The following is a 25,304-nucleotide window of genomic DNA, read 5'->3' on the forward strand; positions in this document are numbered from 1 at the left end:
AAGCAACCATCAAATACAGAGGAAGTAATTTACTTGTTTGGGGCTGTTTCAGTTTAATGGAGTTGTTACCAACTTCGTTCAAATTGAAGAAAAATTAAATATGTATATGTAAATATTTCACGAAACAATCTTATGCCCTCCGTCAATATATAATAAATACCGGATCAATTTGTCTTCTAACAAGACAATGATCCAAAATATACCAGTAAGATTACCAAAGTAAATTTTGAATAAATGAAATAGAATTGTTGGATTGGGCCACTGAAAGCCCGGATGTAAATCCAATTAAAACTTGTAGTACTATTTGGATGACAAATTTAAAAGGGATGAGCTCAGTACTAACAAACGAAATTTCTTTTTAGCTTTGGAGGCAGCTTGGCATAATATTCGTCAAAATATTTACGAAACCTGATAGTATTCCTCGTCGCTGCAGTAGTCGATGCCCAAGGATTTCATACTAAATATTAATTTACTAAAAGACAAAAGGTTTGTTAAAAAAATTTTGAAAAGGTATGAAGACTTTTAACGCTTCCTAACATCACGATTTTAAAAAAAAATTTCATTTTCCTAAGAAACAAGATTTACTTTTGGAAATATTATAGTTTATATTATAAATAGTTGTTATTATAATTTTTTTTAGTATCTATTTAAATTATTTAAATGAATTTGGTTCTTGTTTTATTTCTACTACATATTTTGTTGTAGGGCAAAAAATGATTTTGTCGCATACTGCATATTTAATAGGGATCGCCAGTATACGGTATACTAAAGATTTAGTGTACAGTCTACCGTAAAGTATACCGTACAGTATACCGTAAAGTATACTGTAAAGTTTAACGTAAACAAAACTTTTTACTTTTTTTTTTTTCGATTACTATTATTACTATTTATTTCAGATTAGAGAAATCTGTAGAATAAACAATCTTAAATCTTAAAAGGGTGAAGAGCAGCACAAACAGCCTGGTATAAAAATATAACAACTAAACAAATTAAAGTTTTTATTAAATAAATCTAAGAAACAAAAATTGAATAAAAAAAAACACTTTAATCATGTTTAGTCAAATAATAGACATGATGCAGTAATTTAATTCATTAAGAAAATATAATTTTAAAGCCAGTCCAAAAATATTTCACAAATAAAAGTAAACAGGTATACTAATCTGTATACTAAATTTTAGTATACCAAGTATACCGTAAAGTATACCGTAAAGTTACTATACCGTATACTGTAACCGGCGATCCCTAATATTTAATCGAGCATTAATGAGATTACAAAGTAAAATGGCATACCGAACTACGATCTTAATTTTTATAATTACTGTTACAGGTTAGCCATACTTAATTACAGATAAGCCATATTTGTTAAAGCTACATTTTATGTTTTTTATCTAATACGTAAAAACCTTTTGAAATTTTATTAAAGCAATTGAATCCGAAATTAAGAGTGTTATTTGTTATAAAAACAGCTTTATAAATAAAGTTAAAAACTTTCAGTGATTCAGAAGTGACCGCATAGAAAAAGATGTCTGTAAAGACTTCTAAAGTTTGTAAGTAAAAGGAGCAAGTGGAAAGCCACACAGATGTAGTTAAACAGATTGTAATAAAAATATAAAATTTGTTAAAACTTTGCCAGAAAAAGAAACTATGCATAGAAAATAGAAGCATAGAAAGAAGTTTCATTTCACTTTGAAGGTAATGTTTTGTAAACCTCAAAAAAAAAGTGATATTTTTCAAAAGAAGATGATTTTAATAAAAATACTGAAAAAAAGTTCAGTAAACTCTCTATGAAGGAGATTATGTTAGAGCGGTTGCAGAAAAATATGGTGTTTTAAGTTACTAAAGGATCATCTATTGGCCTCAAGTAAATTGGATGAATTTGAATCTGCCAATTTCGATCAATGGTGTGTGTAAATTGCAATAGGATTTTGTATAAGTTAATTGAGAAGAGAAAAATTATTGGTGGTGTCAAACTAAGGCATACGAAGTAGAGATAAAACAATCGAAGTCGACGTGTATCGATGTCGAAAACGAAGCAGCGACGTCAATAAAAGTTTTGTGGGAACGCGTTTCAATTTCGTTAAAAGTTGTATAAAGTTTAATTAGACGGTTTTCAAAATCGTATGACTTCGAATAAAGTATATTTTCGCGGTTTTTAAAATCGTTTAAAGTTGTATAAATTCGAAAATGGCATGTTTCAAAGTTGTTTAAAACTTCTAACGGCTTTCAAATTCGCTTCCAAAAATATAACTGTTTTCGAAATAGTTTGAGTAAACGAAACGAATCCGCACTTAGAGTAAACAAACGAACGTCGTGTGATTTCTTGCAGGTTTTAAGCTGAAGGACTTTAAGTTCAATTTCAATGACTTTTATTTCAAGTTCAATAAGCTATATTTTAAAGCGAACTAGTATGTGACTCTACTAGTACTGTTATACTTTTCCCTTCTATTCTTCTAGACTCGTACTCCTTCAGATTTCGAAAAATTTCTTAATACTCATCATAAACCAACGTCTTCCACCACTTTACTGTTAGATAGATCTTCATTTAATTTTTTTTGGCATTTTTCTCAATTCTTTTTGATGTTAAGGAAACTTTGTGCTGGAGAGATATGCAAATATTTTAAAAGCTGTAGCTTTAGGATAAATTTTCAGCCGCAATGATTTCAAACTAAAAAATCTGTGTTTTTTTTAATGAACATGAATCCAAGTCCCGGATATAATGACAATTTATTGTTGACAACGTTTAAACCAAATCATACTTTTTGCTCAGCGTTTTTCATGATAAAGTTGAATTTCCCATCATTTAAAAATTTCAGAATTACGGCCACACTTACGCATTGTATGTCATCTTTTTTCGACAGCTATGCAAAACTTATTTTAAAATAAGTTGGGCATGAAACCTCGATTAAAAAAGTAGTAATAAATACGTTCAAGAATTTTTCTCATCATTAAAGCTATTTGTTACAATCACAAAAAATAAAAAGATAAAAAAAAAAAAAAAAAAAATCCGTTGCTTAAAGTTAAATTGAAGTTTTGTTATTAAAGATTAAGGTCTGCAAAATATTATGAATCTAGTCGGCCTCTTAAAAAAAGATATCACCAAACATTACCACCATATTAATTATACTGACATTGTTTGCCTTTTTCGTTAAAATACCATTTTTAATATTGTTATATACTAATAAAAATGTTATATATTTAAATATGTTGGATATATATATGAATATATAACATTATATTAGTTAATGACAAGATTTATTGTAAAATAAAATAACCATTTCCAAAGCTAACTTTTTTTTCTGCTACATAAAATACAAAGTAAAGGACCGTCCGGCATCTACCGATACCGTAAATTTGTTATTTCAATTTTGAAGCAGCTATCAAAGTATTTGGATTCTTTTCAATCATCAGATTAAAGACAGTGGTAAATGACTTCAACCATAGCGCGTTATTACTTGCAAAAGCAACTGCGTATTTATAACCGGCAGAATGTGAACAATTTATAGGAAATAGTGAGCAAGATGAAGTACCATTACTATCTTTTGGTTCAATATTCCAAGAAAGTGACAGGTCCGGATTTAAGAGAATAGCAACTTGGTCTTTAAGAGGTAATTGGTCGTTTGCAATAGGAAAAATTATTTCTTGCCATTGTTTTTTCCCGCTCTGTGTGGTTACCTGTATCCATGGTGGAATATTAACAATCATGTTATAGTATGAATTATCAAGTACGCTTGTTGAAGCTAATTTGTCTGGCCCAGAATCTAGCTTTTTAAATAAGTCATTGTCCCAAACACCTTGAAAACCTGAGTTTTTAGATGTACATCTTCCAAGAGTGTGCGCTCCTAATAGAGCCACAGTTTGAGGTATATTGAAACCAAATTCGTTTGAAAAAAATTTAAAAGTGTCTTTAAAACCAAATGTTGCCTTTGGGAGTTTTGTTGGTTTATCCTCTAACGGAGATTTACTGCAATCTTTTCTGCCAACTTTGAACTGTTTCAAGCCTTGGTACTTATCTTTGACATCAGCCGTGGACCTGTTCAGAGCAACTACTGCAGCTAAAGCATAAAAATCTGCTCTGGATATTTTTCCTTTATGGTCTTTATCGTATAAAGCATCAATTGGAGCTACAATTGCTTTTAACCCTGCATTATCAGGGTTAGTGTGCTCAATACATCCATCGCAGTGTTCTTCCCCTACGCAATCATGAAATGCTAAGCGCACAGTTCCTGCAATCAAAGTCAAATCTCGACCTTTTCTGCTTTTTTCAATTAAGATTGCAAGATCTGATTTTGCTTTCTCAAATTCTTTACGAGATGGTATGAGTTGTAGCGAGTAAATTGAATTCAACAACACCAAAATCCAAAAGAAAATCATTTTCGTCATTCTCAATTGTTTAGTTGAACTAAAAAAATATTGTCTTTTTTACATTGAAAGTTTTTTATAAATCAATACGTGTAAAGCTCTAACCAATAAAACTAATCCCTAATGTCTCTCTGTCCCAAAATACTGTTCCAATTTCATCATAGACTTAGAATAGAAATAGGAACAGTATATTGGGACAGAGAGACATTTAGGCTCAATAAAAAAAACGCTACAAAAAAAAGAACATTACCTCGCTGACTCGTACCTTTTGCCACCTAAACACTTCTGCTCTGAACAGAAAAACTGATTTCTTATTTATACCTACGCCAAGTTAAGTTTTACTACAATTATGTGTGCAAGAGGTTTTTATTCGTATTTATGATATTGAATAAATATAGGTTATGAAATGATAATTGCTACAGATCATCACCGAGGATATCAAAAAAAAAAACTAATTCCATTGAAATAAATATCTTGATAAATATCTTGATATTAAAGGTTATTTTCAATTATTTTTTCTCAATTTTACATATTCAACAATCCGTTATTAAACCTTTTCTAATAAAAGATATACTATAAGAAAATTTAATGACGTAGAAAAATAATTAGATATTGTTCTACTTTCGTTAATTGTTTCCTTCGTATTGCTGACTTTCGTATTTTATCTTTCGATTCACGTTTTACATATCGTGTAACCAATTATGCCGATACATCAAATTGTGTCCTTTCTTTTTTTTTTAATTTACTTTTCAAAGACCGACGCGGTTAAACAAAAGTTATCTAGAATTTGAGGCTGAAGTTGGTCTGAAAAAGAAGAAAACTTAAAGAGAATAAACAATGATAAAAGAAGGACAAAAAAAAAAAAACAAACAAACAAAAAAAAAAAAGAATAACCGGAAATAAGTTACATAATGATTAAACTTTCATATAGTGGAAAAAAACGTCATGAAACTTTTTTATTCTCAGTTCTATGGTTGATTTTCATCTTTCTCTTAATTTTTTCTTAGACGTGTGTATTCATGTATGCTCTCTCAGTGCTATTCCTTAGACGTGTGTATTTATGTTTCTGGAATCTCCTTCATTTCAAAAAAAACTTTTCTAAAAAGTATTTATGTGAATGTAAAGTTTACATTAGGTCCTACTATGATATTATTATGCAATTAGTATATTTGATCCTTAGGTGTGTTTGTATGGAATTTCAATCTTCAGTTCTGATCATGTGAAAAAAAAATTTAAAAAATATCTCTTCCAACTAGTAACCAGACTAGTCTATGGATAGACTTACAACACAGACATAGACAATTCTGTATGTTGTAATGGACACAACAAATGTTTAATTTTTTGTCCTTGTTGTGTCTATCAAATTTTTAATGGTGTCCTAAGATTGCTCAGTTAAAAAATAATTTTCACTTCATAAGTCTACAAAGCATAACTTTTTGTCTATTTGGTGTCAATGATTTTGTCTAAATTTACTTGATTTCATAAAACCAGAAATATTGATTTTTGCCAATAAAATCTAAATTACCCAAAAAATCCCTTAGAAACAAAAAAGAAAATATACGATACATTATATTTGAATTTTATTTCATGGTAAAAATGACTTTTATGGTGACAAATTTAAAGTGGTGACAAATTTTAGGACGGAATATGACAATAATGTTTACACAAATAGTTGATTTTCCAAAATTTAGATCCAATCATAGTCAGATTCACAGTCTGAGGATAGAATGTTAAGAAAATCAGGATTGATTAGATTCTTTTCCTGCAGGCCTGCCAAGGGCTTCCTGTGAATAAGTCCCTCCAGACCAGGTGTTGCTTCAAAAAATGAAGGAGATTCAGCTTCTTCATCTGAGGTTTCATCCTTCTCATTCATGTCACTTTTACTAAAGTACCATTTTTCCACATAGGGGACCAGAGTTGAGAAGTTAGTTTTCACAAAAATGGATTTGCTGGCAAGATCAGGAGACAAATTGTACCTTTCGTCTGTAATAACTTGCCCTGCTTGAGAGAAGGCTCTTTCAGATGAAGCTGAAGACACTGGCATGCCTAAATACCCCCTTAGGAGCTCTGTTAACAATGGTAGTTTTGGGGCATTGATCATCCACCACTTCAGAGGTGGAACTGAAGAATCAGGCCTAGGCATGGAGAGGAAAGTGTTGAATTCTTCTTGTAGTGGAGGAATACCACTGGAATGACGATCCTGCACAAATCCATCTAGATTATTTATCTCATTGATCATTAAGTCATATGCAGCCATCATACCATCCCTTGGCTTTGGTTGTAAAACTGGTGAAGGTGGTTCGGCAAGCAGGCTCTCAGACGAGTCAGTATCCATTGATTGTGATTGAAATTGAGCTGTAATTTTGTGGCTTGACACCAAGGTTTGAACTACATTGTGAATCTCTGGTCCAAGCAGATGACCCTTGAAGTATGGGTGCAGTAAATTTCCAACAGCCATAGGGAAAATTCCAACCCCTCTTTTTGGAAATTTTTCATGCAGATTTTTTAGAAAATCAGTAAAGAAAGCTTTAGCAGTGTTGCTGCTTTGTGATGAGGTGCACATCTTCTCAGCACATGCAAACAGACAGAAAACTCTGACCAAAGCTTGGTCCATCCTAGGCTCACTGTCATTTGAAAACCATTCACTGAGTTGTTTTACTTCTGTTAAGAATGGTAGGAGCTCCTCAAACAAATCCATTTCCTCAATGCTGGGGACAATTTTTTCAAAGTCTTTGTTTTCAGAGCTGAGCTTCAGTAAAGGAACTCTCATCCTTATAATAGCATCAAGAATTTTCTGGTGACCATTCCACCGAGTTAGGCTGAGAGTTGGAATTTTAATGGCTCTTACATCACTTTGCCTGCAAGCTCTTCTCAGCTTTTTGTTTTTCTTTCCTGATTGATGCATGTTTGATGCCAAATTTCTGGCTTTGTCAAAAGCTTTTTCCAAAACAGGATCTTTAACAACAGATTTCCTCAGGCATGTGTTGAGCTTGTGATCCAAACATTGCATACTGCCATCTTCAAGAGACTCCACATATTTGCTTTTCCTTAGGCCAACAGCCATATTACTTGCTTGATCAACAACAGCAGTTATTGTGATATCTTGTAGTTCTTTGTGTTTTTCAATGATAGCATCAACTGTTGTGGCAATATTGTCACCAGTATGGTCCTCAGGAAAAAGTTTCACTTCATAAACTATCTTGTTCAATCTGTAATATAAAATAAACATTGATATAAAAATTATTTAAGGACCAATATAACCAGCAATAACTCAGTAAGAACGAATTTTGCGGACCAAAAACAAAAAAAAGTAAAAACTCGGACATAACTACAAGGTGAATTCTATTTAGTGAGCAATACTGGCTCTGGTGCGAGCGCACCCGAGTTCGAGTCCCAGTCCATCCAAACTCGACCATTCATTAAAAACTAACAAAACAAAAATGCTTTTCAACTTACTTGAAGTTTTTGTCCATGTAATGCAAGGTTACACCAAGATAGGAATCTGTTGTCACTGAGGACCAATGATCCATAGTCAAGGTGGCCATTTTGCAATCTTTCAGGTCTGTTTCCAGTTTTTTTTGTAATGCATTTTCAAGTGTCAGGTAAAGCAAGGGCACTTTATATTTTGCAAAGGTTTTAGAGTGCTTCAAATTTGCTTTTGATGCTAAGTACGTCATCACCCTTTTATAGGCAGGAGTGTCCACAGCTCCAAAGGGATAGCCATCACAAACAAGCCATACTGTGATTTCCATGTCAAACTCCAACTGTTTTGCACTTTTAACAGGATATTTAGACACTTGCTTCAAATCAGTTTTAAGCAAAGTAATCAGGGCTTCTCTGGCTGCCTTTTCATCTTTTCTCTCTGAATTTCCCAATCAGATCAAGATATTTATTATTATGTTTGGATTTCAGATGATTTTTGATGTTGGTAGTATTGCAGTTCTTAATTTTAACACTTTTTTCACAGAGCAGGCACTGTAGGTCATTCCCTTTAAGAAAAATCATAAAAATATTTTAGATTTGTGTGGCAGGTATAAGTTAGTAAAGCTAATACTTTTGTAGTGGTGTAAAGTTTGCACATTTAGGGATACGAATCCTCTTTAAAAATAAAACTCTTCAATAATAGCCTGCGTTTGACACTTTGATAAGCTAAATATCATTTTGATCTTTCATTACCGTATTATTTGAAGATTGTTATGTAGTAAATTTATAATATTAAAAAAATATTGAAATGACATCAAAACTCCAAATGACGATCATTGTCCATGATTAATTATTGTTTAAAACTTGCGTACATATTCATCAATAAAATGAAAGTAAAAAACATTTTTCTTTTTCACTATTGTTTTATTCACAAACCTAAATAAATTTTAACACCTATTGGAATCTTCTACTTACTAATCCACATTTTATAAAGGACAACTCCTTGATCACATATTTTTAAAATAATTTTATTGAAGGTGATAAAGATTTTAGTGACTAAGGAAAATTTTTTAAATGATAAACTTACCTTCAACTTTTTTGAAGTAATCCCAAACTGGAGAGGGCATTTTAAAAATAAATTTTCACGCACATTCACTGAGAATTGAAAAACAACTGAACTGAGTAATTAATGAACTTCAATTGAGCACAAAATAGTCCATTTTGAGGTTTTTAAGTAGACATTAACTTTTTAATCAACAGCACACGCTGGACAAAAAATTAAAAAATGAACTTCTGTTAGAAAAATTGTATTTTTAATTTTGTGCTCGTTTTCAGTTTTTGAAACGATGCTGCAGTGGAAATTTAATTACTCGTTATAAGTCCAAATTATATATGAAATAGATCTTCTATACCTCATTAAAAAATCGAGATTGTTCATTTAGTGTCCGTTTTTAAAATGATTGTCTAGAAAGACAAACATTTTTTATAGACAATTCATTTTTGATAGTTGTAATTAAAATTGTTGCAATTAGTGCTTTGTCGAAGTCTATTTTTGTCCTTTTATAATAAGGCCATTAGAGATTGTCTGGTTGCTACTTCCAACAGCTTAAATGCAAAGTCATTTTTCAAAAAAATTTTAAAAAATATCTCTGACAAACAATCCAGAATTCCGTTTGAATGCACGAACCACTTTTGCAGCAGCTTTTTCTGGATTTCGTGGGCTAGTCTTTTTGCTCTTACCACTCGTTCTTGTAGTAAATTTTCACTTTGGAAGTTTAAAATTACCGTTCTAACCGCTGTGTACAGAGGTTTTAACTTTTTTCTGATAAAAAGCAAGGATAAAAAAAGATAAAAAACGTGTTTTCTAAAAAATTGCTTTAAAAAAACAATTTCTCGTTGCTGCTTTGAAGCATTTTTTATCTTTTTCTGGATTTCGTGGGCTAGTCTTTTTGCTCTTACCACTCGTTCTTGTAGTAAATTTTCACTTTGGAAGTTTAAAATTACCGTTCTAACCGCTGTGTACAGAGGTTTTAACTTTTTTCTGATAAAAAGCAAGGATAAAAAAAGATAAAAAACGTGTTTTCTAAAAAATTGCTTTAAAAATACAATTTCTCGTTGCTGCTTCGAAGCATTTTTTATCTTTTTATCTTCGAAGCATTTTTTGATCTTATTTTGTTGAGAATTGCAAAATGTCATCGAACGAAGCTTCGTTTGATGAAATTTTGCAATTCTCAACAAAATAAGATCAAAAGTAGTGATTAAGTGAGACTATGATCACTTTATTCGTTTGAATAACAAAGACATTTTCTGCGTCGCCTTGTAGCGGGAAGAAAAAATATCTTATATTGTCCCTTTTTTAATGAGACATACCTTAGGCTTGATTTTACTTTCTTAAAATCACCACGTGGTGTTTCAATATCGTAAGTTAAACAAGTCCTATTGATAATCAAGAACTAAAAATTGATAAGGATTTTTGGTACAAGAATTTCATTAAAGTATTTAAAAAGTTTAAAAGTTTAAAAAAGTAGAGAACAGTAAGAAGAAATATAGGTTGGTGGATCATATAAATGGTATAAATAAAAAATAAATGTGAGTCATATAAACCCCACGCAGTAGCTCAATTTTTCAATGAATCGAAGTTTTGCAACGATTTTTTGATTAAAATTATTTACATTAATTTCTAAAGAAGTTGATAAACTTCTTTTAGAAATAGCAAGTTGTCTTATCACACGATAAGTACACGATAAATACACGATAATCAAACGATAACTACACAATAAGTAGTAAAAACAAATAATTGGCAATTAAAAGCAAAAATACTATAAAGCCAATAATGAACCACAGCCAACTATATATAAGGCCTATGTTACATTTTTACCGTCTTTTCTAACAAGACGATTTTTTATTGCAGTTATGCAGTGATTGCACTGAAGTTGCAATTACTATTTTTGCTTACTTTGCCAAAAAACTTCATAAGATATCAAAATTTGACATCTAAAAGTTATGTTATTATAAAAATTAAAATGTATTAATAATAATAATTGTTTATGGGTCATACACTTCAACCTGACATCTGTTTTTTTAATTAGTTTTTAAGTCCCTTGAAAGACTATATTGAACAAAGCACCATATTACAGCAAAGTACAACAAATAAAAGCAAGTTATAACAAATTAAAACAAATGAAAACAAATTACAATAAATTATAATGCTTTTAGGAAATGAAGAAAGTGAAGCTAACAAATATTTTAATTTGTCATGGGGTGGTTTGATCATTGTCTCTTGTCTCTTTCTGAACGTCTTTTGTGTTTCCAATAAGTACATTGAAAAAAAAACCATTTCTATTGAAGCAACTTCTGCAGCAAAATTTATTCTTAAGAAACATGCTCCAAAGAGTGAGTTTACATAGTGACTTAGGTTGCTAATATTCCAACAATTATCATAAATACCTTTTAACAATAAATGCAAAGTGTTTCACAAATTCTGTGCGAAAGAATAAAGTTGTATCTTTCAAAGATCATAAAAGTGAAATTTAAAAGCAACAATAAAACTACAAAGGATTTTTTTTTACAAAATTGTGATTTGAATTCGTAATGGAATCCATAATTTTATAACGTTATCACATATTCAATACATTTCAAGGAATACTTTTAAGCTAGGATATTTAAGCTAGGATATTTTTTAGCAAAAATTTTATTGCAATTAAGTTGCAATATCTTTGCAATATCTTTGCAATAAATTAACTCTACATTTTTAGGCCCTAGTAGAAAAGGGCAAAAAACGTGGACTGTTTCAGACCCTGTCCATTTTTGCTAAATAAAATCCTGAAGAAATATAATCCATACTCGTTTTATTCTAAAAATAAACATTTTTAAAACTTTAATTATTTTTAAGAGCTCATGATTTGAATTCTTAATACCAAAAAACCTTTTGCAACTCGTTTTTAGCTATTGACTCACAAAAGAATCTGTTTTATTGGTAATAATTGAAATCCATGATTGCGGCTCTTTGAAATGTAAAACCAAAACCAGCCAGTCTTTAACAAACGATATCTTCAGAAATATTAAGAGCTTCAGGCTAACACTTTGGAAATAATCTTGCTCATGCTTGTATGAGTATTTATATGAAATCAAAAAAGAGATATAGAATTACGTGGCTTGGTTGTAACAAAACTTTTTCACTGATTATATACAATAGTTATAATGCCCAAGAGAAGAATTTCATAGTTATAAACAATATAAGGTTTAAATACAAAGTCACACCCACAGAACTCCTTCCAGCACATTACATTTGCGATTTACAACGTAATGGTTTATAATTGCATAATTTCGTGTTAGATTGTCGTATAACAACGTTTATGCTTGAATTTTTCAGGGCCGTAGGAAGGTCTTAGGGATAAAAAGAACAACAAAAAAAGAAGGCATTTAAAATTGAAACTAAAAGGTAATTGCAGCTAAATTTGTTTTTAAAACTTTAAACCCGAAGCAAAAAATTTAAAAGTAAGAAGTTTTTAAATTCTGGTGTATTTTATAAAACCGCAACCTCAATGTTTACAAACCTAGTTTTTTCAATTAAAATTCTGCGCAATTAATCTTGTTTTTGTTTGCACGTTTTAATTTTTTTTTTTTTACATGTCCAATAATTAAACAACTCTTGTACACATTTAAATTTTTATATTAAAATTAAAGTAAAAGAAATCCAACCTCGTTTTTTTCTATACTAATTAGGTAGTAACTTTACATATTCAGTGAGCAGGACTTGAAGTACTGAAAAAATGTAATTAAACTTTGTCGGTAGGTAATGAATTTATATGAGGTTTAATTCATATAAGAACTTTCTATAAATAGTATCTTACAACTACTTGTTATTAAAATTAATGATAATAATAATCATAGCTACTGAAAAAAATAAACAGAATTTTTTGAGAAAAATGTTTACGGCTAAAAATTGGGCAAAGCTTTTAGTTGGTTCTTCAACTGTTAGTGGTTTAGCATTAACCTCTTTACTGCTGACAAAGAATGAATCAGTATGGGAAAATATATCAATTCCACTTATACAAATGATCGATGCGGAAAGAGCACATGTTCTTGCTGTTAGAATTGCATCTTGGAAAATTGTTCCTAAGTTTACTACTAAAAATGCTGACAAATCATTGTTGGTATGCCAATATATTTTGAATATAGTTTTAGGTAACTGTATATTTTTCTTACAAATGCTTGGAAAACCAGTAGCTTAAATATTTTTCTTTAATTTTTTTTCAAGTTTGAAGAGCTTTTAATTCCTTTTAGGTTTTAGGTAACTGTATAGTTTTCTAATAAATGGTTGGATAAGCAGTTGCTTGAATATTTTTCTTTCATTTTTTAAAATAAATTTGAAGAGAGTTTATTCTTTATTTAAAATTACTAAATATATACACAAGAAGTTTTAACATGGCCATAGCACTACTAGATGAGAATAAGTACAAATATATAATATATCACTAACCATCCCCGAGACTCAGATTGAAATATTTCTATTGAAGCACTTATTTTAATTTTTTTAACATGTTAAAGAAAGCTATTAAATATAACTGTAGACTCAAATTAAGAAAAAAATTTGACAGCATATCAAGAGTGGTTAAAAAAACAACAACAAAAAACAAAGAAAGTGATAGCAACTGTCAATAATCTACTTAATGGCTTAACTAGAATGCCCAAAAAATGACAATTATTAGAATTTGATTTCTTACTCAAAATGAAAAATCTAGAAATAGAAAATTTAAAGTGGAAGCTAATTAATTGAAAAGTTGTGGGAAAAGTTACACTTTCCATTCATAACTGAAAAGTCAATAGTAAGGAAAATTGAAGCATAGATAAGTAACTGAAATCAAACACTTTTGCAAATTTAAGTTGTGTACATAATGTGCACAACTTAAATTTGCACAAGTGTTTAATATTAACAAAACAGAAGGCATCTGTTTGACAAATGCAGATAAAAGATTTTATGAAATGCAGATTAATTTACAAGGAGAAATTTGTTATGCAAAAAGAGTACAAGAAAAAGTGTATCAACAGTAGTTACACAAAATGTGTCAAGCAGTAGTATGTGACAAAAATGTAGCATCAGACAAAAATGTAGCATCTTCAATTGTGTCCATTGCAAACAATATATCAATGTCTTTAGACTCTTGATAATGATAATAGTACCTTTGTATACATAAGAATTGATAAAATATTCAATGCATAAGATTTGAAATTTATTGAAAAAATAGTTAGTTCTTAATGTTACAATCTAAATGTTATTTTAATTAACTCAACTAGGTAAAATGGAGAATTTGTTCTATCTGTTGCTAACATATGGAAACATCACATTTTACAGTTATGACGGTTGACAATTCTATCCTTATAAGGACCTCTGATAAAAATAACAATAACATGCAATAATAATATCCAACCAATATATCAATATCTTTAGAAACCTCTGGTAACAATACCTTTGATTATACTACTGACAATGTTGAGCCTCTTGCTAAAGTAAGAAAAACAAAACAATATTCAACTACAAAAACTGTGATTCAACTATTAAAACAGACTAACTTAAGCTCCTCTAAATCAGCAAGAGTTTGCAAACAGCTAACAAACTATGGTATTGACATCTCTACACTAACTCAACCTGCAATAAATAAGGCATCTGTTAGATGCCTTATACGTTACAGGTTGATTTGATGTTAAAAATGCAGCAGAATTTTGAAGAAAAAGGAAAATCTGACTTTGCATTTTGATAGTAGGAAAGTTAACATGCAAGAAATCTAAGTTATTGTATTAAAAAGAATAACCATGAAAATCACTTAGCTGAACAAACTCTTAGTAATAGGAAAGCATTAACATATTTATTGGAATAACTGAAGTATTAGTCCAATATCAATTATAGGAAAGCTTTAAATTTACAATCTGTAATACCACAAGTGGGTTACTCTACTTACTGGAGTAAGAAATGGAGTTCTTGTAGTGATCCAACATGAAATTTAAAGAAAAAGACATTCCTATATCTCAGTATATGTTGGATTTAGTCTTAAACAAAAAATCTTTAAGTATATAATATTATTTTGTTCAAGAAATCAGATATCACATTATTCAATTATTACCACTGAATTGTGTTTTGATTTTCTCATAAGTATAATATTTTCTAATTATACTATATTGGGAAATTTTAAAAATAGTTTTTGTTTTTTCTGGTGAAGAGTTTTGAAATAAAACCACCAATGAATGTCTATTTCAGTATTTTTACAATAAAACTTATCTTGTAAGGCTACACGAGGTTGTGAAAATGTAATAAACCTAATATGTGTGTGTGTGACAACAAGATCTGAGATCATGGTTTTCAATCAATACTGACTCTTGGACAAAGATATTTTATTATTGTTTAATTAGGTTATAAACTTAAAAAGTGAAATTATTATATTCTTTTAAACACAATCATAATGCAGAATTGATCACAATTTTATATTTACAGTTTGAACAATCTGCAAAATAAATTGAAATAGTTCCTGAAATAAATTAAGCTTATGAGTTAATTGACCTCACTGCTCCAGACCTTACGGAACCTCCTCCCATGCAACATTTTACAATTCAAGAAATTCAATACTTCATAGACAATACTGTTAAGCTAGATATCCTAGACTTCCCATCTCACTCCCTTTAGTGTAGAAAGAACTGTTAAACTAGTAATGGAAGCATCCAATTACATTGATAGGCTTGAGAATTGACACAGTTGCATCTTGACAAAATTACTTAGTAGAAAGATGTGTTAAGTATGTCAAAAGTATATTATTCCCATTCATATGATGATATTTTTGATTCTATGAATTTAGATTAACAGCTTTTTATGAATTAGAATCAGATGGTAAAAATAGCATGTAGAAAATTACAAATTTTAATTTCCACTTATAAGACTTTTTATAGCGTTTTTTTGTACAATCACAATCTTTAAATATAAATCCACAAACCATTTTTCAATTTTGCAAGGTATCTTATTTCAACTACCTCCAACTAATGCAACATTATGCAATAGACTGGGGTAAAATTGACCTATCCTCTATATTTTATATATATATATATATATATATATATATATACATATATATACATATATATATATATATGTGTGTGTGTATGTGCAAATTCACACTTATATACAAATAAAAAAGAAATAAAATAATGGAATTTTGATATTAACTGAGAACTGCTTTTTTAAACAGTTTATTAGAAAGTCAAATCTCTTAAATTTTTTAGTCTACCACTCTTTGGGGTTTGGATTTTGAATCTCCATTGGGTCTTGCTGCAGGATTTGACAAGAATGGTGAGTGCATGGATGGAATGCTTAAAATGGGTTTTGGTTTTGTCGAAGTTGGATCAATAACTCCAAAACCTCAATCTGGAAATTTAAAACCAAGGGTGTTTCGTTTGATAGAAGATGAGGCAGTAATAAACAGGTATATATATATATATATATATATATATATATATATATATATATATATATATATATATATATATATATATATATATATATATATATATATATATATATATATATATATATATACTATTTAGTAGCAAATATGATTTTGAAAAACAGAATAAACTTAAAAGGAATAAATTAACCAGAGAGAATGTAAAAGTTATCTGGAAAATTATTAGAGCTTCAGTTCAATCACCTAACGTTTTGGGAAAGTTAATTTAATTGAAGCACTAGAACTCTCAAAAACTTATAGATTGTATATGTTAAAAGCATCAGAAATATTTTTTTTAGTAGCTTTATGAGGGAAAAGTCTTTTATTTATTTTTGATAAACAAATAAAAAAAGCTCTTTAAAATAGATATGGTTTTAACAGTTATGGGGTGGACTTTGCATTGTCCAACTTGTCTGCTTTTTCATCTAAAAAAAGAAGCGGTATAGTTGGTGTAAATATTGGTAAAAATAAACTCACTAAAGATTCATCTGCTGATTATGTGGAAAATGTTTTAAAGCTTGGAGAATTTGCTGATTACTTGGTGATCAATATATCTTCCCCAAATACACCTGGTCTGCGAAATATGCAAGGTAGACAAGAACTTCAGAATCTCCTTGAACGAGTAAAGTTATTTCTTGTAAACTAATTTGTTATTCATACAACAGTTACTTAAAATATATATTTGTTTTGTTTCAAATATTGTATTTAAAACAGTTTTCTTCAATGAAGTCTTTATTGTGCTTATTTTAAAAGAACTCTATTTGTAAACAAAGTTCTTTTTAGTTCAAACTGAAGAAATGATCCTTTATTTATAACAATTCTCTGTGTTCTCCATGTTTATTTAAAAAAAAAGAAACATAATGGTAAATATAAGAAAAGCAACCTATTGTAAAAATTACTATATAAACATTTTATCTAAAACACCTGAAAAATGCTGTTTAAAATTTTAGAACAAATTTTTCAAACCTCAATTTTCTTTTTAAAAAAGTATTTTGGAATAACAAATTTATAAGAGAAAAATCAAAGTACCTAAAAAATTCTAGTAAGGATATTTTAAAAAATATTTATCAAAAGTTAAAATCTTATTTATATTTATTATCATGCTCTAGAGTCATCTGACAACAAATTTAATCACTTACTTATTGAGATTAAGAATTAAGTACAAAAGAAGCTATAAAAGTAATAGTTTAAACTAGGCCTTATATTTTTGGATGTTATGAAATTTAATATCATAGATTTATCTGATAACTCCAAGTGAGTTTGGATAAATCCATACAAGTGCAAATAATTATGGATGATTTTAAATACAAAATAACAGGAATTATATTAATTTTAAAAATGAGTTTAAACAAAATTTTTGGATAAAACATAATCTTGTATAATTCTATGCACAAAATATTGATAAAATTATGCAGACTTTGACTTTTTTTCTTACTTTTCAGTTAAATTTTTACAGATTTAAAATTTCTATACAAATATGTAAGTCCTTTATGAAAGTATGAATAAAATGTTTTTTGCAATTGAATCAATTGATGTTGACTTCTATACTTTTCAGTTTCAGTATTTAAATTAATTACTTAATTACTTTCAATAAAGAAAAAAAAGCTTAACAGTGAAAATAATAGAATAATAGTAATATAGAAGAATGATAGAGATGAAATGATTCTTTTATTAGGTTCTTGAGGCAAGAAACAAATTAAAGAAAAAGCCACCTTTGCTAGTCAAAATTGCTCCTGATCTCTCACAGTTTGATAAAGAAGATATAAGTGCTGTTGTCACACATCCTAAGGTAAAAGGCTTATATGTATATAAACATTTGATAAAATTAAAGTCCCAAGTTAAGCATTAACTATTTTGTATCTATTCTTAACTGCCTTTAACTTTTGCATCTAAAATATTAAAGTTTGAAAAAATGTTAATACAAGGATAGCTCATTAAATAAAGTATAATATATTGGTTCTGTTTGATATAAAGATTATATTTTTTCCTCAACTACTAGATGTGTAATTCTATTTTCTATACAGTGGAAAAGCAAATTAGCAAACTGTGACATTTGTTCAAAATGATTAGGTTCATCGATAGTTTTTTAATCACGCTCTCTCATTAGACTTTTTGTTCTGGTGTCTGAAAATATTTGATCAATTTTATACAACTTCTTAACAAAAATTTAAATTTTGTGTCCCTATAATTAATAACCCTGTTACCCCTCATACATGAATGAAAGCCTCAGAATGTATGCTAACTTTTACGCTTAGTAGTACAATTTTGAAAATAGATCCAAAATTCATAAAAATGCTTTATGATCATTGGCTCACTTATATGCAGATGAATAAAAAGTTCTATATTTCTTAAATAAATAAACAGAGAGAGAAAAAACCTAGGGAAGAGTGGGGGGGGGGGGGGGGGGCAGGGTGAAGCATTGATTTCTCTTTGTTCTTGAAAGTACATAGCAGTAGGTAAATTTTTTCCGTCAGAAAATAATTTTGTAGTTTGTACTATTCATCCTATTGTTTTGTTATAACAAAAGATGGTTGAAAAACAAAGTTTATAAATTATATATTTTCACCATGAAGGGAATAAATCAGTTTGCTGAATTTTTTTACTTAGAATCAGGAACAAAAAATAAATACAAATGTTCAACAAAATAGAGTAATGAAGAAAGCTGTTCAGATTCTATACATGAAAAAATGACAAAAAAATGATGTTTCTTAAGATGAAAAATATTGTCAAGATAATGCAAGTTAAATGTGATTTATGCCATACCAACTGTGAGAAGAAAGGAAAGTGGAAAAGATGTTGTCTTGCTGTTGTTTTTTTGACTTCAATTCATAAAATTTGAAGCTAAAAAAACACTGGAACTCAGGCTCCTGAAGGTTTTGGGCACTCAACATACTAAAGCAGTTGAACAGATTTCATCAAATTACATTAAAAAAAAAATTTCACCATATGGATGCCACTGCTCAATCCACTGCTGTTTGACCTTTTGATACTATTCCTGGTAAGAATCTTTATTTTTTTTATTTGGTTTCCTGATTGATGGCATATAGGCAAAATTATTTTATTGAAAAAATTTGAATAACTAAAACATCATTTGTAGGTCTCATTAGTTCAAGAATGACAACCTTTTTGACCACTCAAAGTTCTTTTAAATGTCTAGCAACACAAATAGTTGTCCAATGTTGCCATGAAAATACTCATTACTGTCAAATATCAATAGTAAAATTAATTTAGTCAAGTTAGTATATTGAATAACAACTCTTAGAAATATTACTCTAACTGGATGATAAATTTCTTTATAGTATTTTATTCACTTTGGCATTAATGGAAGGACTGACCTAATCTTCTTTTGTAAAGTTAAATCACAAAAGACTCCTTACTCAAAGAATTACCAAAGTTACAAAGTGTCAAATTTCAGATTCTAGTTGAAGAGAGCCTTTCTGAGAACTATGACAGATTTGGTATTTGATTTATACAAATTCTACTCAATTTGTAACTTAATGGAACTTGAAAATCTCCAACCTTTTTTATGGGGTTACAGGCCAATCCTGCCTTAATATATGCACTTTTTATGATGGAATCAAAATATCTTGTTCAACTCCAACCCCCTTTGAACATATCAAGGATTTTGTAAGAAACAAAGTTCTCTTATTCCACTAAAGAAACTTCACTTTCTGCCTGCTAACGATCTGATTTTAAACAGTTAGTTCAAAATCAGGTCACTAGCTTGCATTACTTTATATTCAGCAATATCCATGTTATGGTGAGGATTTTAAAGAAAACATTTGCAGCAAACTTGATTAATATGGATGTTCTTCAACAAGTTGTTGGAATATCCAACAACTTAGAAAATTCATTCCAGGTGTAAATGCATAAATTTGTAGTGAGCTGAAAAATTAATAAATTTGTACAAATCTATAAATAAATTTGTATTGATACTGATTATGCTAATAAAACTCTCATTGATTTTTTTTTTTTTTTTTTTTTTTTTCAAATATGTATGTAGTATGTAAGTTCCTTTTTTCATTTATTTGAGGATTAATAGTTTTAGATATTATTTTCAATTTGTTTGTTTTGTTTTTTTAATTACCCCTGGTTTAGTTGACCTAGTTTATCTGGTACTATATAGCTCATACTTATAGTTTTAGCCATAAGCCAACCCCAAAACAGATGATATTTGCACATACGTCTTTTACTCATTGTTTTGATTCTATTCTAATCACTCAATATAATTTATGTATATTAAGCTATCAATAATGTGCTTAATGAGACATTGCTAAAATATAGTGTTTTTTTCATGCTTTCACACCTGCTGCAAGTTAAAGATAAGACTTTAATCATCTTTCTTTCTAGACAAAAGTTGATGGTCTTATAATTTCAAACACCACAATCAGTCGACCGCATTCACTAATGAGTATAAATAAAAATGAGATTGGTGGTTTAAGTGGAAAACCTTTGAAAGATCTGGCAACACAATGTATACGAGACATGTACATTCTAACTAAAGGTAAAAATCTTTGATGTTTGAAAGGTTAGTAAGGTTACTAATTTACTAACATTCCAAATAATTAGTTAGTAATTTAGCAGGTTAGGAATTAGTAAAGCATTTACTAACTAATAGTTGTTAAAATAATAAAATGTAAAATTTAAATCATAAATGATGATAACCAATAAGTGTTTTAAGTTTTAGATGTTTGGTAGATCTCAAGAAATCATTTCAGTGTTAAAAAAAAGTTGAAAATTAGATTAAGAATATTATTTAGATTTTTTATTGTTATTATTAAAAACTTGAAATTGAAGCTTCGCTGATCAGTCGAAGGCTAAAAAAACAAATTTATTCTGATTTTTAAAACATTCAAGAACTGTTATTCTCCACCAAAAAACTGAATAAAAAACTTTACAAATCTCGTTTAGAAAAAAATGGTTTTATATTTATTTTTCAGGAAGTATTCCTATAATTGGTGTAGGAGGTATATCGAGTGGTGCTGATGCTTTTGATAAAATAAGTAACGGTGCTTCGCTTGTGCAACTTTACACATCCCTCACAGTTCATGGACCACCTGTAGTGGGCAAAGTTAAAAACGAACTAGCTGAAATTTTGAGGTAAAAATTGGAACTTGATATTTGACTTTTAAAATATATTTTTTAAATTAAGCTGTGATACGGAAAAATGTGTCGAAAATGTGAAAATATCTAGTAAGAGCTATATGCATATTTATGTCAATATGTTATTTAAGCGTCGAAGTCCGTGAGGCTGAAAAAACACAAATTAAAAAAATCGAGATGTTCTCGTTGAAAAGAGTTGGAGAAAAATGAGCTGTGATTTTTCCTTCTTTTCCATTCTTTCCTCGTAGTTAACTTTTCAGTACTTTCACTTTCCATCCTCAAGAAATGTACCGATTCATGCATACTTTACCTGTGTTTTCCAGCACTTGAATGAAATTCAGCTCCTTTACCCTAATCCTTACCCCATCTCTTCTCCCATTCACCAATTATTTAGGCTGTTTGTATAAAATTGTGTTACGCTTATTATATTTTGTATTGACCAAATACAAAATGATAATCTAAGCAACTGTTGACACTTCATTTGTTTAAAGCCTAAGGACTTTATATCCCGTTTTCTTGTAAAAAAATACACACACACACACAAACATATGTCACAGAACTTTCTTAACACTAGAACTACCGGCAAAAATTTATACCTACTTTTACCAAAACCAGTCAAAATGACTGGTTGACAAGTACCAAGTAATTGATTTTGCTAAACATTTTTTTTATGGATTGTCTCTATAAAAATTATTATATCATCAACTTTTTAAAATAAAATATCATTAATTTGGAATATCATTTTTTTTTCTAATAATTTCGCAATATTATTTGAAATATCCATTGGCTGGAATTGATACTAAAATAAAAATTAATCATGAAAATGGGGAGAACTCTAAGGAGACAACTAATAACCGATAGAAAACTGTATATTTTTTTCTTATCTCACAGATAAAATGAAGTTTCAATCCACAAAACAGTAATATAAACTGAAAAACAAAAATTTTTCACAAAATTGCACAAAGTTCCACATCGCAGATGCACATCGAATGAACATCAACGAATAAATGAGAAGTGTTTATGTAAAGAAAATCAGTAGGTAGACAAGAAATCGTAAAATTGTTTTGTCTTTATGTTCACTTTTATGTCTATAACTTTGATATAGACCCATCTTTGATATAGTCTAGACTTTGAGGCACCAGTCATTTTGACTGGTGCCGGTATAAATAGGTATAGCACTAAATAATTGTAATAGGAATGCATATTAAAAAAAAAAACAATTTACAAAATTTATTGCTATCAAATATCTAGAAAAGTCATGCAGTTGTTGTAAAAAAATGTTTATTTGTAATGGGTAATTTTCTTGCTTGAAAATTGAAACCAGTCATTTTGACTGGCTTGGTAGTTCTAGTGTTAAATTGTCCCATCTCACCCCAGTTTTCCCCAGTTTTCAACATCAAAAACTACAAGTTTTTTAAATATCATTAATCTGTTGTTAAGCTTTAAAAAATGTTGTTCCGTTCAACAAGTTATAAAGCTTAAAAGTTAATCGTCAAAGGTTCTCCTGCTCCTGCTATCGATTGACTTTTAAAGTTGTATATGGTGCCAGCATTTAATGTTAAATACATATTGTAAATATGAAGCGCAACGCTTGATTTCTGAGGATTTTTCTGAATAGGATTTTATCCATTTATGAAACAGAGGTTTTGGTTTTGATTTCGTATAGCAACGCACCTCATAGTTAAAAATGAGTTGTTTGAAGCAAAGATTTCACGAAGACGAAGTTGTTTAAATGATTAATATAGTTTTTTAAAATCCGGTTTCTTTGTGATGTTAGAATAAAAAAATGGCTGAAGAAATTCATCATTGATAAGCGGTCGGCAAAAGATGAGTAAGACCATCGATAACGAATTTCATCGGCCACATTAAGAATTTTTCGATCGAGATTTTTTTTTTGTTTTACATGAAGCTCGAAGGGCATTTCATGAATTTACTAAGAAATGACCGTTGACTAGATAATACACACAAATCTTGTATATTACTGTATATATCATTAAATACGTTTCGTTTGTGCTCTTTTTTGCTGATTTTTATAGTTTATTCTGTTTAGGAAAAATGGCTTCGATTCTGTGAAAGAAGCTGTAGGTTGTAACGTCCGACTGTCGTAGTTGGAGAAATTAAAATTAATCGGAATAAAAATTAATCGGAACCAAGTGAATTTAAAAATAATTTTTCCTGCTAATTTTTTTGACTTTTTTTTTTGTCTTGGTTTTTTAACAACGGCTTGTTGCAATTAACGTCGTTTCATTTTTATTTTCTAATTGACTAAGAAAAGTCGTTTAAAGTTTCGTTATTATGTATGGGGGGGTGGGGGGTGGTGCAGAAAACGAGTGAGGACGTGCGAAAAACGGAAAGTTTGTACAATTGCTTTTATTATATTATTACGCGTGCAATTTAAAAATAAGACACTACAATACTTGAAATATTTATGTGGCATTTTTATATCTCCGGAATAATTTTCCAAAATAAAAGTATTTTTCTTTTAAAAAAAACAATAAAGCATACAACGCCATTCATATAAAAAGTCCATCAATTCAAACAGAAATCAAAAATGCGGGCTGGTCCCATTACATCTGTTGGGAACAGTACATATTCGGTTCTTCAAACAGGGACATTTGAGTAACAATGCAGCTTGTAAAAAAGTTAACGCGGTAAACACAAGAATTGCGAAGACAATCACCAAAACAGCCATAATAAAAAGCAGAATGAAAATTTCGCAGAATGAAAAGATTGCAACTAAATTGAAATTTGGATACTTTCTAACTGATTTTAAACTTTAAGTGTTGTGAGTTCGTCTTGCATGGTGCTCGATGTGCCCTGAAAAACATGTATTAAAAAGTTTAAAGTCTTTAATTGGGAAAAAAAAATTTAATTTTGAAGAAGACACAAGTTAGACACAAATATCCAAAAAAGTACATCTATGTTCGTCTGCAATATCGATGTTAAATTTTTTTTATGTGCGCAACTATAACAACTATTGTATCTATGCAAATAAAAAAAATAATCTTTTCCAAAATAAAATACTCACACAAAAAAAAATTTATCCTTCTCCGTTTCTTTCTGTTAATTTATGTGTATTTCGTGAAGAAAAACGTTCAATGAAATAAAATATCTTAAATAAATTTGATTTGTAACGAAAACCTCCATTGTTGAAAGTAGCGTTCATTTTTTGAAATATCGAATGACACTCAATAGACGCGTGTATTTGTGCAATAATTCGCAGTATAGTATATACATATAGCATATATCATAAATATATATCGTAAATATATATATTTGCTGTATACTTGGACGTGAAACTAAAAAATTCGCCGAGTAAATTTCTAAAATGATTTTTTTTGTTCGTTTATCTATAGAGTTTTGGAAGAAAATCAATAACTATTTTTATAAAATCTTCAAAATTTTGTGAGAGAATTATTACTGAAGTGTGAGTTTTGTGCTGGTTGACCGACTAAAAAACAACTTCTCATAATGAATGTCTGTACAAACATTAAGCTTCCGGCCACAAGAACAACTGTTACAACCATCAACTCAATCATAATTTTCCTTTCCTTCAACTGACAGTGTTTGCTTGCATATTTGTTTAAATCCCATCGAATCCCGATTCATCTTTGAACATCCATCATTCGGTAGGCTCTCCGTTTATTAGTTGCAACTTTGAATGCCTTAGTAGAGCAGTAAATGTGTTCATCCTCAAAGATGAAGTGCATGAGTTAAAGATTGCGTTAACGTTGCTTTGTTCTTAATTAAGAGATTGCTATAAATTTTTAAAATTGTCAATTGATAATTAATATTTAATTGGCTCGTTTTGATCACATTTTTTATGACGTAAAGTAGTATTGTGTTTCGGAATATTTTATTGGAAAAGATAATCAGATATTTAAATCATTTCTTTCGCGATAAAAGGAAATTCTTAAAAAATAAATTTTA

At 29.3% G+C, this 25,304-nt stretch overlaps 1 protein-coding gene, 1 long non-coding RNA gene and 1 pseudogene across 15 annotated transcripts; 1 reads left to right on the forward strand and 2 right to left on the reverse strand.

Moving 5' to 3' along the window:
• Positions 1–3,274: 3,274 nt before the first annotated feature.
• On the reverse strand, positions 3,275–4,761 carry LOC145193960 (putative ascorbate peroxidase pseudogene; annotated as a pseudogene). 2 transcript variants are annotated; one of them, XR_016445538.1, is made up of 2 exons: positions 4,610–4,761; positions 3,275–4,399 (listed from the first exon to the last, which is right to left on the reverse strand). The product of XR_016445538.1 is annotated as a putative ascorbate peroxidase pseudogene, transcript variant X1 (transcript). The 2 variants fall into 2 exon arrangements; XR_016445539.1 differs by having other exon boundaries at positions 4,625–4,727.
• Positions 4,762–12,093: 7,332 nt separating this feature from the next.
• Positions 12,094–24,191, forward strand: LOC149880936 (dihydroorotate dehydrogenase (quinone), mitochondrial-like). Of its 12 annotated transcripts, none has more exons than XM_090068506.1 (8): positions 12,105–12,223; positions 12,508–12,573; positions 16,051–16,250; positions 16,638–16,908; positions 17,947–18,060; positions 20,622–20,775; positions 21,212–21,371; positions 23,425–24,191. In XM_090068506.1, exons 3-8 carry the CDS (start codon positions 16,126–16,128, stop codon positions 23,480–23,482), a joined length of 882 nt encoding a protein of 293 aa, XP_089924632.1. In that variant the 5' UTR covers positions 12,105–12,223; positions 12,508–12,573; positions 16,051–16,125; the 3' UTR covers positions 23,483–24,191. The 12 variants fall into 12 exon arrangements, 11 of the variants coding, with proteins under 11 accessions (XP_089924636.1, XP_089924631.1, XP_089924632.1 ...); XM_090068500.1 differs by having other exon boundaries at positions 12,110–12,223; positions 12,508–12,938; XM_090068502.1 differs by having other exon boundaries at positions 12,113–12,223; positions 12,508–12,938; positions 16,638–16,893.
• LOC149880937 (uncharacterized) lies at positions 23,792–25,096 on the reverse strand. The gene is made up of 2 exons (XR_016445540.1): positions 24,403–25,096; positions 23,792–24,191 (listed from the first exon to the last, which is right to left on the reverse strand). It is a non-coding gene; the product is annotated as an uncharacterized LOC149880937 (long non-coding RNA).
• Between the last annotated feature and the right edge of the window lie 208 nt (positions 25,097–25,304).

Source organism: Hydra viridissima, unplaced genomic scaffold (genome assembly GCF_058129835.1).
Source record: "Hydra viridissima isolate aposymbiotic clone 2 unplaced genomic scaffold, HvirCarnegie_v1 scaffold_12, whole genome shotgun sequence".
Classification (NCBI taxonomy): Eukaryota; Metazoa; Cnidaria; class Hydrozoa; order Anthoathecata; family Hydridae; genus Hydra; species Hydra viridissima.